Source organism: Gouania willdenowi, chromosome 9, assembly GCF_900634775.1.
Source record: "Gouania willdenowi chromosome 9, fGouWil2.1, whole genome shotgun sequence".
Lineage (NCBI taxonomy): Eukaryota > Metazoa > Chordata > Actinopteri > Blenniiformes > Gobiesocidae > Gouania > Gouania willdenowi.
Window position 1 is genome coordinate 17,036,153 of NC_041052.1, and position 13,177 is coordinate 17,049,329.

General features: G+C 38.6%; 1 protein-coding gene across 1 annotated transcript; it reads right to left on the reverse strand.

Annotated features, from left to right (window-relative positions):
- Nucleotides 1-1,182: 1,182 nt before the first annotated feature.
- Nucleotides 1,183-13,156, reverse strand: LOC114469691 (mothers against decapentaplegic homolog 2). Its single transcript, XM_028457436.1, has 11 exons — nt 12,959-13,156; nt 11,814-12,192; nt 8,140-8,229; nt 7,651-7,844; nt 6,145-6,279; nt 5,960-6,034; nt 5,485-5,538; nt 4,475-4,687; nt 3,588-3,725; nt 2,309-2,453; nt 1,183-2,203 (listed from the first exon to the last, which is right to left on the reverse strand). The coding sequence occupies exons 2-11, from the start codon at nt 12,047-12,049 to the stop codon at nt 2,080-2,082; spliced, it is 1,404 nt and encodes a 467-aa protein (XP_028313237.1). The 5' UTR covers nt 12,050-12,192; nt 12,959-13,156; the 3' UTR covers nt 1,183-2,079.
- Nucleotides 13,157-13,177: the final 21 nt, after the last annotated feature.

Consider the following 13,177-nt stretch of genomic DNA (forward strand, 5'->3'; position numbering starts at 1 on the left):
GTGTAGAGAGGAGTCACCTTTGTAGCACTGTATCATTAGAAACCAAAGCACAAACAAAAACTGTTCATTTTGAATCATTTTCAGAGAAAAAAGCTAACATTTCTCGCACTAAAAAAAGACCAGAGTGAGAATCATGAGAATAAAAATCTTTATTAGTGTTTTATGAAGTCTGCATAATATGCCACACGCCTGAGAAGCTCATGGTCGCCAAACAACAGAACGAAAACAAAAAAAAAAGAAAAAAAAAAAAAAGAACTGCTCTACCAACAGCGCCCTCTACTAGTCAAACAACTGCCACAGCTACTGTACGGACTGCTTTGCAAAGGTTAAATACGCGCACACTGAATGAACGGCTGCATGTTTACGTCTGGTCCACGTTGGTGACTCCTGTATTTTTTTTCACATTCATTTGTTGAAGGTTGAAGATAAAAAAAAACATTTGGTTCTTTAGAACTAAACGCCGCCAGTGCTGCTGGATAAACACCCTCAGAGTTACAGAGGAGACGAAAGGAGAAGTACAGGAAGAGGAAAAGGAGGGAGGAAGAGGATGCTGCAATCAATTGGGAAACGATGAGAATAGGCCGATCAATATTAAGCTGATCAATATGAATTTCTGTTGAAGCCGATAAGTGTCGGAGCAAACGTCACAATTGCCACACACCCACTCACGCACACAAACACAACAAGACGTTGATGGGAGCAGCAGGAGGAGAATAAAGGAGGAGGTGTTTAACCTGCAGCAGCGTGTAACAACTTATTGTAACAATAAGACGAATTAAACACACACATTAACACACCTGGTGTGCAGGTACATTCACTAAGAATGCCAACCTTTGACCCGCTTCAACCAGCACCCGAAGGCTACAAAAGGTCAGAGGTCACTGAGGGGTCATCGTTGAGTTTCTGTGACTTTTAAAGGTCTTTGGGACAAGCCAATGCAACAGCTTTTTTTTGTTTTCTTAGGTTTAAACCGAGGAATGATCGCAGATCTAAAAAAAACAAAAAAACAAACACTGTATATTCATATCTATAAAAATACACCAGAATACAAAACAGTAGCAAAACAACGGGAGACAGAGGGCGCGGTTAAAACGGGACCTTCAATTTGTCTTCAAAGTTCTTCCTCTACAAAATAAAAGCTTCAGAATTGCAGTGGATACTCCCTGGTTCTCAGCAGTTTGGTTCGAGGGTTGCTTTTTTTTTTGGAGATATATTTGCTAACATTCCTATTCGTCCTTTAAGCGGTGCGTCTTAAAACGACACACGTCGAGAGTTCAAACAGACCAAAACCTAAACGGCATCTCTGCGGCACGGCCGAGAAAAACACAGGAGGTTTGAAACACAGCAGGCCAGGGGCTTTAAGCTCATAGAAAAAATATTCAATACTGAGAGAACGTATTCACACTAGGGCTGGGCGATACATACATCGATATACATCCAGATTTTCTCATACACAATAGAAAATAAGACAATATCGTTTATATGGGTACAATATATAGTAACATACAATACGACGAGTGTGTTCAACTGCTGCTGCAACGCAGACCGTAAAGTCTGTCCAAACTCCTGCCCCAAAACAGAGCTCACTCACACATGCTGTCCCTTAGAGAGACTGACTAAAATGGGTCACATGTTGATAAAAGTGCCTGTGTGTGACTTTGACCCAGAAGCTTTTTTCTGTAAAACTTTACTGAGAAAACTATGGCGATATGATTTTTGGCTCATATCGCCCAGCCCTAATTTACACGTATTTTTGGTTTCCCCCAACGTCCCGGACTCCAAACCGTTTTCATGTGTACCACAAATAGAGAAACACATCGAAGTGACGAGGGGAGTGATTCAACAATTCAACAAGGTGCATGAAGAAGATAAGTAACAAAGTGCCAATTTTCTTTTCTTTCCCCCACTGAAACATTTGTGTGTGTGTGTGTGTGTGTGTGTGTGTGTGCATTTGAAATGTAGATTCGGGACATGAATACTATGATACAGAAGTTCGGTTTCCGTCTTCCTGCAATGTGACTCACAGGTCGGGACTCTTTGTAACCTTTTTTTTTTTTCCTTCTTCTGTTATTTTTGGATTTACGACATGCTGGAGCAGCGAGCGGATGGTGAGCCCATCTGAGTCAGAACTTTGTCCAACCACTGCAGAGGACCGTTCAAATGCAGCTCGATCCAGCAGGGGGTGCTGGTGACAGTCTGCCGCCTAGACACACAGTCACACACACACAGAGTTGGGCTCTTGCTCATCGTGTCTAACACTAACAGGTAAATGTTAAGACATGTTTGTGTGTGTGTTCTGTGTATGTACCTGTACTCAGCTCCCCAGCCTTTCACAAAGCTCATACGGATGGTGCACATCCTGGTGAGCTGGTAAACGGCCTCGAAGCCTTGATTGACTGACTGAGCAAGCAGAGCCGCAAACTCCTGGTTGTTGAAGATTTTTAGATTACAGCCTGAAACACACACAGGGAAACTTTTTTAGATATGGATCATAAACCTACGGCAGAGGTGGACAACTTTTATCACAGCAGGACCACAAAAAAGTGATTTTCTGATCTGAGGGCCATATTATTAACATTTGTGCATTTCAAATGACCAATCTGAGCATTAATACCGGGAAGAACAATAAGTTAGTGTTGTCATTCCATGTATTTTTGGTATAATTTATTGTTTTGTTCCTTTTTTTGAGGTCGTTGTGTGTAATTTTTTCTCATTTTGAGCTTCATGTTATTTTGTGTGTTTTTTCTGTCGTTTTAGTGTTTTTGAAGTCATTTAGCGTATTTTCCTTTAAGTGTTTTTGGAGTCATTATGGGTGTGCTTTTGTTATTGTGTTCTTATTGTAATTATGTATATTTTTCTGTCATTTTATGCATTTTTGTTGTCGATTTGTGCATCTCTGGGTTCACTTTATCTTTGTTGTTGTTTTCTGTCATTTTGTGCAATTTAGCGTATTTTCCTTTCATTTCAGTTGTATTTTGTTGTTGCGTGTTAAGAGCCAATTTGTATATTTTTGTTGTTATTTCGTGATTTTGGAGACATTTTGTGTATTTGTTTTCTGTGTATTTGTTTTGTAATTTTATAATTTTTCTCTCATTTGGTATTGGGTTTTTTGTTGTTGTTACTGTTGAGGGTTTTGGAGTCATTTTGAGTATTACGGGGTCTAGTGTATATTTCTGTAATTTGAGTTTTTACCTTATTTTGTGCATTCACGACGCATTTGGATCCCGGTCCACATGTTGCCCATGTCTGCCCTACGGTTTTAACTCTATTCCTGTAGTTTGTACAGAGTAAGACAAAACTATCTTTTCTTAATCTGTTCCGTTAACCTGGAATAAACTCTAGGTTGACAAAAAAAAAAACAGAAAAATTATCTCAAATGCTTCACAATCTTTTTCATTGTTTTAAAGATAAAAGTGAAATGCCTGTCCTTTTGTTCTTGTTTCGATTTGTTTTTTTATGGACTTAAAAATGGATGAATGGACTTTCTGTGTGAAAAAAAAGACGAAAGACTTTTAAAATCTATTATTTTGAATAAACAGCAATTTCCTTTGCGTGCATTCAAACACCGAGCTCTGATCTCAACATACCTGGAGGAATTTTACAGACTGTCGCAGGATGCCAGCCGTACCGCTGGTTGCAGTTCGGACTCTGGACAAAGATGGCGCTGTCGCTCAGGCACTCGGCGAACACCTCCCCTCCGATGTAGTAGAGTCGAACTCCTCTTCCTATTATGAAACGGCAATGAGAAAGAGAATCTTTAAGATTTCTGGTCAAAAGTTGTTGATTCAAATCTGGGCCTCAACTTTTTGGAGCAGTTTGCATGTTCTCGCCAGGATGATGGTGGGTCATCGGCACTACAGGCAAGGTCATAGAATGTTGCTCTCGTCTTCAGTGAAAACCAATTACAGGTCTGACATAAATCGTAATTACAAGTGTTTATCTCTGTTTTGTTCGTCTTGCTGATGTAGGTGTAGGTTGTGTTGATATTGTCACGCCTCATTGGTCATTCAGCATCAGATGTGTGTGCATGCTGAATAAATGACATTATGACACAATGACATCCTGAAATAGTTCAAATGCATCTCCTTGTCCTCTTCCTCTATCTTTTTCACAAGGAATGTGTTGAACTTTGGTCACATTGAACAGTCTGGCCAGAAGGTGCTATGGTTTGATTAGTGATCGTGTCATCCTGTGACTGGTTTCTAACAGCACTACAGATTTTTGCAGCAGATCCTGAAAGACCTGGAAAAGACTGCACAGCTTAAGTATCTGATGAGAAAAAAAACAGACTTTACTTGTATTGAGCAGTTGAATGAGCTTGGGTTCAACTAGTGATCATATTATCTTGTGACTGGTTTATAACAACACACGTAAAAACAAAGGCAAGGCCGTCATCTGAAGTGTTCGTTTTTGTTCTGGAGGTATAAAGAACAACAGCACAAGTTCTGTCAATGTCATCCAATGGCTGTCATACCTATGTGTCGGCGGGTTATCTCTACTGTGGCGTTCCTGTTAACGTTGGACAGCAGGCCGAGGCAGAAACGCTCCGAGTTGGATGGGTCTGTAAATCCGTCCACTGTCAGCGAAGGCTGCGAGGCGTGGAACGTCTCGCCAACACGCTGGTTTAGCTCGTAGTAGGCGATGGAGCACCAGAAGGCTGGCTCCGAGTAGGTGACCGGCTGCAGGTCTGTGAGGTAACATGGAGGGAGGAGTCACTACTGGAGCATGTAACACCACATTATATAGCAAGCCTGCAACATGTGACAACTCATCATAATGCAAACCACAATTCCACTTAACATTTTGTCATGACACAAACATATTGTCATAATGAAACATTTTATGATGAATATTTGGCAATAACGCTAACATTGTGTAAAAACAAACATTTTGTAATAACACTAACATTTCATATTAACACAAAAAAGCTCATATTAATGCTATCATTTCATAATAACAGGGCACATGTTAAAATAAATTAAAATGTAAAACTAATTTTGTAATAACACCAAGATTGTGTAATAACACAAACAGCTTTCATAGAAAATTTTGAACCAAATGTAAAATAATTTTATTTGATTTTGTAATAACTGGGAACATTTAGAAATAAAATGCCTGAACAATATGTTTTTATTCCTTTTAGTGTACTTTTTTTTCCTTTTATCCAAAGCATTATATGTGTATTCTAGTAAATGTTTTTATTTTGTATAAAAAAAATTTATATAAAAAATAACATTCATTTGATTATTATACAATGAAATAATAATAAAAATTAATTAATAAAAAAATTGTATTTGAATTCTACATAAGTAAATTATTTATTATTATTTAAAAATGTAATACAAGTCATGTATTACATTTTGCACAGGTTTTTTTAAAATAAGAAAATATTGTTTTTTGCACCACAAAGTAAAATGTAATAGATATGGAGGAGTTATGAGACAATGTTATAATGTTAAATAATGTCATGTTTAAGGCTCTTACCCAAGCTGTGGTTGATGGGGGACAGAGTGCTCGGAGAAAGTTCTGCTGGAGAACCTTAACAGAGCAGATGGAGAGGTGTGGCAGAGTTAAATACTCGACTCCAAGTCTTAGTTTTTATCTACTTTGCATTTACATCTAAGACTAATGGAAGTGTCAAAGTCATTTTCAATCAGTTCACCAAATTAAAATGGATCCATTAATCCATCTTTATTTAATAAAAACCATTAAAACATTCAACACTTAGTATTCATCACTCAAACCTGCAGCATTAAGTCCCAGACATCTTAATGATCAATGGTTTGTGTTTAACAAACTGGATGCTCTGACAGGCCAGACTTGAGCAGTGAGCTTTGAGTTTGACACTTACACTAACAAACGTGCGAGGACGATAAAAAAGCTTCCTGCTTTATTCCAATGTGACCTGATTGAGCTGGAGACACAGACAGCCAAAGGGAAAGGAACTAGTCTCGAGTACCTGTGTCCATACTTTGATTCATCTGTTGATCACTGGCCTCTCCATCCTCACTGATGTAGCCCGGCGGAGGCGTTTCTGTGCATAAAGAAATTGAAAACTGAATGAGTGGCTGGAAAAAGGTGCACCCTCTGTGTACTCCTGCACTTTAACCAACACATTAGCACAAACAGCGGGGCAAGGCTCACCTGGTATGTAGTTGTTTGGTGGTTCGATGCCTGCAGGAAAGTTTGTGTTCTCAGGTATGGAATGAGTGTAGTCGTCCAGGGGCGGCAGCTCAGGCAGGATTTCTGAGTGTCTTGGCACGAGAACGGGAGGCAGCACTGCACAGTAGGAGTGAAACAGGACTAGTTAGATTTCCATCAGTCAAACTATTAGAAAAAGTCATCATTATTTACACTATCACCCTGAGACTGGAACATTGGATCCTAAACCAAAAATGATTCATTCAATTTAATTCAACTTTATTTATATAGCGCAGATTACAACAAAGTCTACTTAGTGCGCTTAACAAAATATAAAGTTTATAGGTAAAAAAGAAAGAACCCAACAATGAACACATAATTAGTAGATATTCTCAATAAATGCCTTCGCAGTTTTAGAAGAAACACTGATTAACTTTACGTGTTGCATACTGTCAGGTTTGGGGGCAATTAAAATTGTAATCACGTAATTGATAATCAATTACAATTATGGCGTAATTATAATTGTAATTTTTAAAAACGGTTGCTGTCGTAATCATAATTAAATTGTCATTGACTTTGCAATTGTAACTTCAATGAAAATTCTATAAAAATTATCAATTATAATTTAACTCTAAACTGGGGAACCATGTTACAGCTCTATGTACAGTTCTACACATAAGTAGTTAATTATTTAAATGTTCATATCAAGTTTTCCCAGATTTTACCATTTAAAATAAATATAAATCGAGAGGTATACTGACACAAAAAAGGCTCAGATGTCCACACCAAAATTATCAAAACCTATATTTTTATCAATTAGGAAGCCCAACAAGGTAACCAATAGATAGGAAATTAATTAGATGACAGATATTTGTTTTTAGTGTATTTTACAGCTGATTTGGGACCCGTTATCATAAGAGATGCTAACAGAAAGCTAACACAAGAGGAAGGTTAACTTTTATTGGGTTATTTATTTCAGGCTCAGTAATTGTGATTAACTGTAATTTAACTTTAGTAAGTGAGAACATAATTGTGATTGACTTTCTGAAGATAAAAAAAAATGTAATTTAATAGTAATTGGAAATAATGCTGGTCACTGTAATTGTCATTTAATTGTAATTGAACACGTAATTGTAACTGAAAAATATGTGACCCAAACCCTGCATACTGTAAAACAGTGGATCACAAAGTCTTTCTGTCACACCCCCCTTTGAAGAGTGAGGCTTCCTTTCAGACAATGTTTCAACACAATGGGTCAAAAATGTAAAATTGTGATTCTTCTTCTTTAAAACTAATTTAAAAAAACATAAGATGTGCAATCACATGTAAAAGAACAGCAATAGTAATAATACAAATTTAAAGTAAAAAACAAACAAAACAAATAACATTTTCCCAGCCCTTAATGTTAAGGGCAAAATTGTGCGGTCCCAGTGTCCACCTTACACTGTGTGTCTCTGTGTCGTCATTTGTCAATAAATGAGTTTATCTTCTATAACCTGCGACACTGACCTGGGGTCTCCACCCTCTGGTAGTGGTACGGGTTGATGCAGACCTCGTCCTTCTTGAGGTGGAAGGCGTACTCGCAGGCCTCGATAGCCCGCAGCTCGTGGTGGCTGTGCAGGTCTGGCCATCGCCACATACGGCAGTAGATGACGTGAGGGAGACCCTTCCTGTGGGTGGCCTGCAGACGGCCATCCAGGGATCTGATTGGACAAGAAATCAGAGTTGAGAAAGCAAAGGGGCGGGAGGTTTGTAGATCACAAGTTAGATTAAAAAATTAGGCTTTTAATTTGCCATGGTGCAATAAATCTCATTGATCTATTATTCGAATATGAAAAGATGAGAAAGTCAAATTGAAATAAAAGATAATAGATTCCCAATTATTAGATCATCCTTAGCAATGACGCATAAACATGGACAGTTTTGGAGATGTTGCAAGTAGAAACAAAGGTTTATGTCCAAAACATCACACAGTAGTTATTTAATAGGCATATTTACCTGGTTTGGTCAGGGTAGCTGTAAAGGCCTGTGGTGTCCCACTGCTCTATCGTGTTTGGTGTGCTCAGTCCCCAGATTTCAGAGCAGTTGCTGTGCACAGAGAAAAAAACAAGCCAAAAAAAAAATATTGATGAGAAACATGAAACAGGACTCCCGAGATTACAGTGTGTGAGATCCAGAAGGCCTTTTGTATTGGAATCTGATGGCAATTTGAAATCATCAGAAACAAACTTTAGATGGAGTCTATGAGAGAAACACACACAAAAGGGCTAATTCAACATAATGTAGGGCAGCACAAATAATCTAACTTTAATCGTGATCATGATTTTGGTTGCCACGAATTAATAAACCTGATCGTCGGCAATATTTACGTTTAAAATGTGTGCTAATGCATATCAAATCAGGCACTTTCTCAACCATTAGACAGCAGAAACTTGAGTTAATTTCTTATTTTTTTGGTATAATTTTTTATTTAAAGCTTCATTTTAGTGCAAAAGAAATACAGATTTTTCCCTAACATGATAAATAATTGTGATTATAATCATAATTACAATACTAATCAAAGATAATTGTGATTATCATTTTGGCCATAATCGTGCAGCCCTAACATAATGTCAAACACTGGGGCCAATACTACGAAGCTGGATAAATATGTCAGAGATATCGCTCCGTTAGCGGGCTTCACCTAACCAAACATTCACAGTCACAGAGCAGCAGTACTATGAAGCTGGCTATGAACAAGTTAACTTAAGGTAGGTGTTTCCAACCAGGACGCGTGCATGCTCACATAAATGGGGCAGAGTTTGCAGCATCCGACAATCACAAACAAACAGAAACCCTGCAGAGCAGCTTGTGTTATGTAGTATAAAGAAACAGACACATTTCAAAACAAAGAAATGATGGCAGGAATCTGCCAACACTAATGCGTGAAATTGTGAGATTATACAATATTAATTCATTGGATAATTAACAGACTAAATCCTGGACGTTAGCTGGTTAAGAGGAAATCCAGCTTTGTAGTACAGGGCCTGAATGGCTGAAAACATTTAAACAAACACTGAAAACAAACAACTGACTCTTATGAACTGCAGGAAACAAACGGAAATCCTAAAATAAACTTCCTGAAACAAAAACAGTTATATGACACAGAATATATCCTCACCTACATGTTTGGGGAGAATGTCATGCATGTTTACTATATTTTACAAAATCAGAAATCAGCTTTAGCTTTATAGTCATTGTATCCTCACATGTAGCCTATTTCACTCTTACTGTGACTCCTATATTTGGCTGCTGCAGGTGTTTGTTTAAAACATGTTGCTGCACTGCCTGTTCTGTGTGCCATTTAGTTTTGACAAATAAAGTTTTTTTGAGTTGAAATAAATGCAAAACATGGCTCAGCGTTTGTATCCACATCCATTCTGCTGTCGTATCTCTCCACCCACCAGTGTGTCCCAGAACAATTCTCAGGCTGATAACAGGCCACTATCTGCAGACATCCAAACATCTGCCAAGGTGTTTATTCGCCCGGCAGCTTCATGAATGAATCTGCTAACGGGACGTTCCCACTGAAGGAGAGTCTGGAGCTACAATGATGATAATAATGGCCCATCATAAAACTTTTTTGCAACTATAACCAAAAAAATACTGTTTGTTTTCCTATATTTTAGACAAATACCACAAGTTGATGAGATAGAAGAACTAAAAATGCTACAGCATGTATGTCTATAAATCTGTCCAAGTTGCATGTGTCTTTATACATCAACACAATATATGTAGTGCAATCTTTTCACAACAACTCACATGTTTAATCATAGCAAAAAAACGAATAAAATGTTTTTGCAGAACTGTGACCATCACCAGCCCTCAATAAGGAAGGTTACGTTAGACTCTTTTTGGATGTCTGGTTCAATGGATATCAATGGGCAGAGGTTTTCTGAACTTAAAGTCATCAATTTATTTTGTAGCCTCCCTGGTTTACTGTCGGAGATTCCGTTATATTTTTAAGTTCCCTAGTGAGAGAGAAAGTGTTTGTTACATACAGATACTGTATGTTCCCTGATCCGTTATTTAGGGTGGTTTGCAGTGACAACAGCAGAGTAAACAAACAACAGTTTATTGTACCCAAAAGAAGCAGCTTTAGCGTTTATTTCAGCAGCGCAGTGAATGAAATGCATGTCACCCCTGTGATGAAAACAGCAACAACTGTCATGAGAAATCTTGTAAGCAGGAGATTGTGGCTAGACTATAAGGTTGTCTCCGATGTGTTTGCGGTGCTCTACAATTTTACCATTTCTCTCTTTCATTTTAGGCAGTGGCTATCAATACGCAACATATCAATATACCGGCATTCTATCCGTTCGCAACACCCCTATCACGACCTATCAATGACCTATCACGTGACCTAAACTGACCTCACATTGGCCAGTTTAGGTCACGTGATAGGTGCACCACATGAGCTAAACTGGCCAATGAGACGCTACGCACTTGTACTTCCGTTTGTGTTAATACGTCAACTATGTTACGGACTAACTAACCCTAACCTACGTTACGGACTAACAAACCCTAACCTACGTTACAAACTAACTAACCCTAACCTACGTTACGGACTAACTAACCCTAACCTAAGTTACGGACTAACTAACTCTAACCTACGTTACGGACTAACTAACCCTAACCTAAGTTACGGACTAACTAACTCTAACCTACGTTATGGACTAACTAACCCTAACCCTAAACTACGTTATGAACTAACTAACTAACCCTAAACTACGTTATGGACGAACTAACCCTAGACTACGTTATGGACTAACTAACCATAATCACAGACTAACTAACCCTAAACTACGTTATGGACTAACTAAACCTAACCTTAAACTACGTTATGAACTAACTAACCTTAAACTACATCATGGACTAACTAACCCTAATCACAGACTAACTAACCCTAAACTACGTTATGGACTAACTAACCCTAACCCTAACCCTAAACTACGTTATGAACGAACTAACCCTAAACGACGTTATGGACGAACTAACTCTAATCTCAGACTAACTAACCCTAAAGTACCTTATGGACTAACTAACCCTAATCACAGACTAACTAACCCTAACCCTAAACTACATTATGGACAAACTAACCCCAAACTACGTTATGGGCTAACTAACCCTAAACTACATTATGGACTAACTAACCCTAAACTACGTTATGAATGAACTAACCCTAATCACAGACTAACTAACCCTAAACTACGTTACGAACTAACTAACCCTAACCGCACAAAATGGTCACGTGACTTCCGGTAACGTCATATTCCGTACAAATTGAATGCCGGTATAGGGATACGCATCTGCGTGAGCAGAAAAAGAAAACAAAAACAATACAGATTTAATTCAAGGTTAAGAAACAAACAATAGAGGCGGTTACAAAGTTGCTCACTCAGACAATTGTTCCCTGTGTGGAGTGATTGCCTGTATGTATGTATATAATTTGTAAATATTGTTTGTACAGTGTAAATATTTTTGAAAATAAAAAATAAATAAAATGGATACGTATAACGTACTAGGAGACACTTCCTTCATTTAATGAATGTTGGAATTGCACGTGTTTGCACTAAGGAATGGTGAATTTAATAATATTTCCTACATTAGTAGCGGAGAGTTGTGCGCAGTACCTTGGGATGGTGACACACTTGGTGTTGCAGTTCTGTGTGGTGATGGCTTTCTCCAGCTCATCCAGCTGACCCGTCTTCTTCAGCTTCTTCACCAGGCTCTTCACGGCCTTCTCGCACCATTTCTCCTCCTGACCATTCTGCTCTGCACCTCCCGCTCCTCCCAGGCCACACGTCGACTTCTTCCAGCCCAACAGCCGCTTAACCACGGGAGGCGTGAATGGCAGGATGGAGGACATCTCCGAGGAAGACTCACTCCCACTCAGATAGAGACAGACGTGGAGCTACAGCGGGAGCCCTTTATCCTAGGGCCCCTGCAGCGAGCTGCGAGTCACAGTGTGAAGTCCAGAGTCAGCAATCTTTGTTCAAACGAGATGCAAACCTTGAAAGGGAGTGAAAAACGTTCATTATTATACATGGTGGATTAAAAAAAAAACAACAAAAAAAACCCCAGAAAAACATTGAACAATACATTTTTAAAAATCACAACAAATGTCTTGTGTCAAAAATGATGACGTTTGGGAATAATACGAGGCAGATGCAGCACAGACTATCAAAAAATCTAACCTTTAAAACCTTATTGACATATTATATTTCAGTACCCCATTTACGAGTTAATGTTGAAAATTATGGTGCTGGGACCAGAGTGCTTTGGAAACCACGCTTAATGTAAAAGTGTGTCAAGCGTGGCGTTGAAATGAATAAAAATGGGTAAAAGCAGTGTTAACTATTCTGTAATAACTTGACAAAACACCTACAGCTCTGTTTGTTATTTCTTAGGTGCTGTCAGAATAAAATTCACAACCATAACTCGTGCAGGAAAGAGCAGAAGCAGGAAAACAAACATTAGCCTCAGCACAGCGCAGCTACCGCTGCAGTTAGCTTCTCAAAGCTAATCCCATTGTTATGATTCACCATTCACATCCTATCCGGTGCTTTGTTACCACTGAAGCTCAATAATATTAATATAAGACCAATATAGGACACGTCAGAGCTTTTATAGTGTGCGTTTGTATTAAATATGAGCAATGAGAGGCTTTAAACCTGGTTAGCATCTTTTCTAAACTGCTAGCTCCCGCTGGCTAACGAATACAAAGCAACAATAACCTCGATTAAAGTAAGGATTGGATATTATTTTCAGCCTTTACCCAAGTTTGAGAGTTCAGATGTCCGCTGTTAGGAATGATACAGTGTGTAGTCCATTTAAAGTCTCGTGTTTTATTGGTATTTAGTGAGCTGGATTAGCCTCTGTGCTACAGCAAAGGCTATGGTAGCGGGTTAGCCCGTGCTAGGTGGACCGGAAAAACACGACAACCGTGCTGACAACAAGCGCGCCTGAAGTCCCGCCCACTGACACGCTTCTTCTT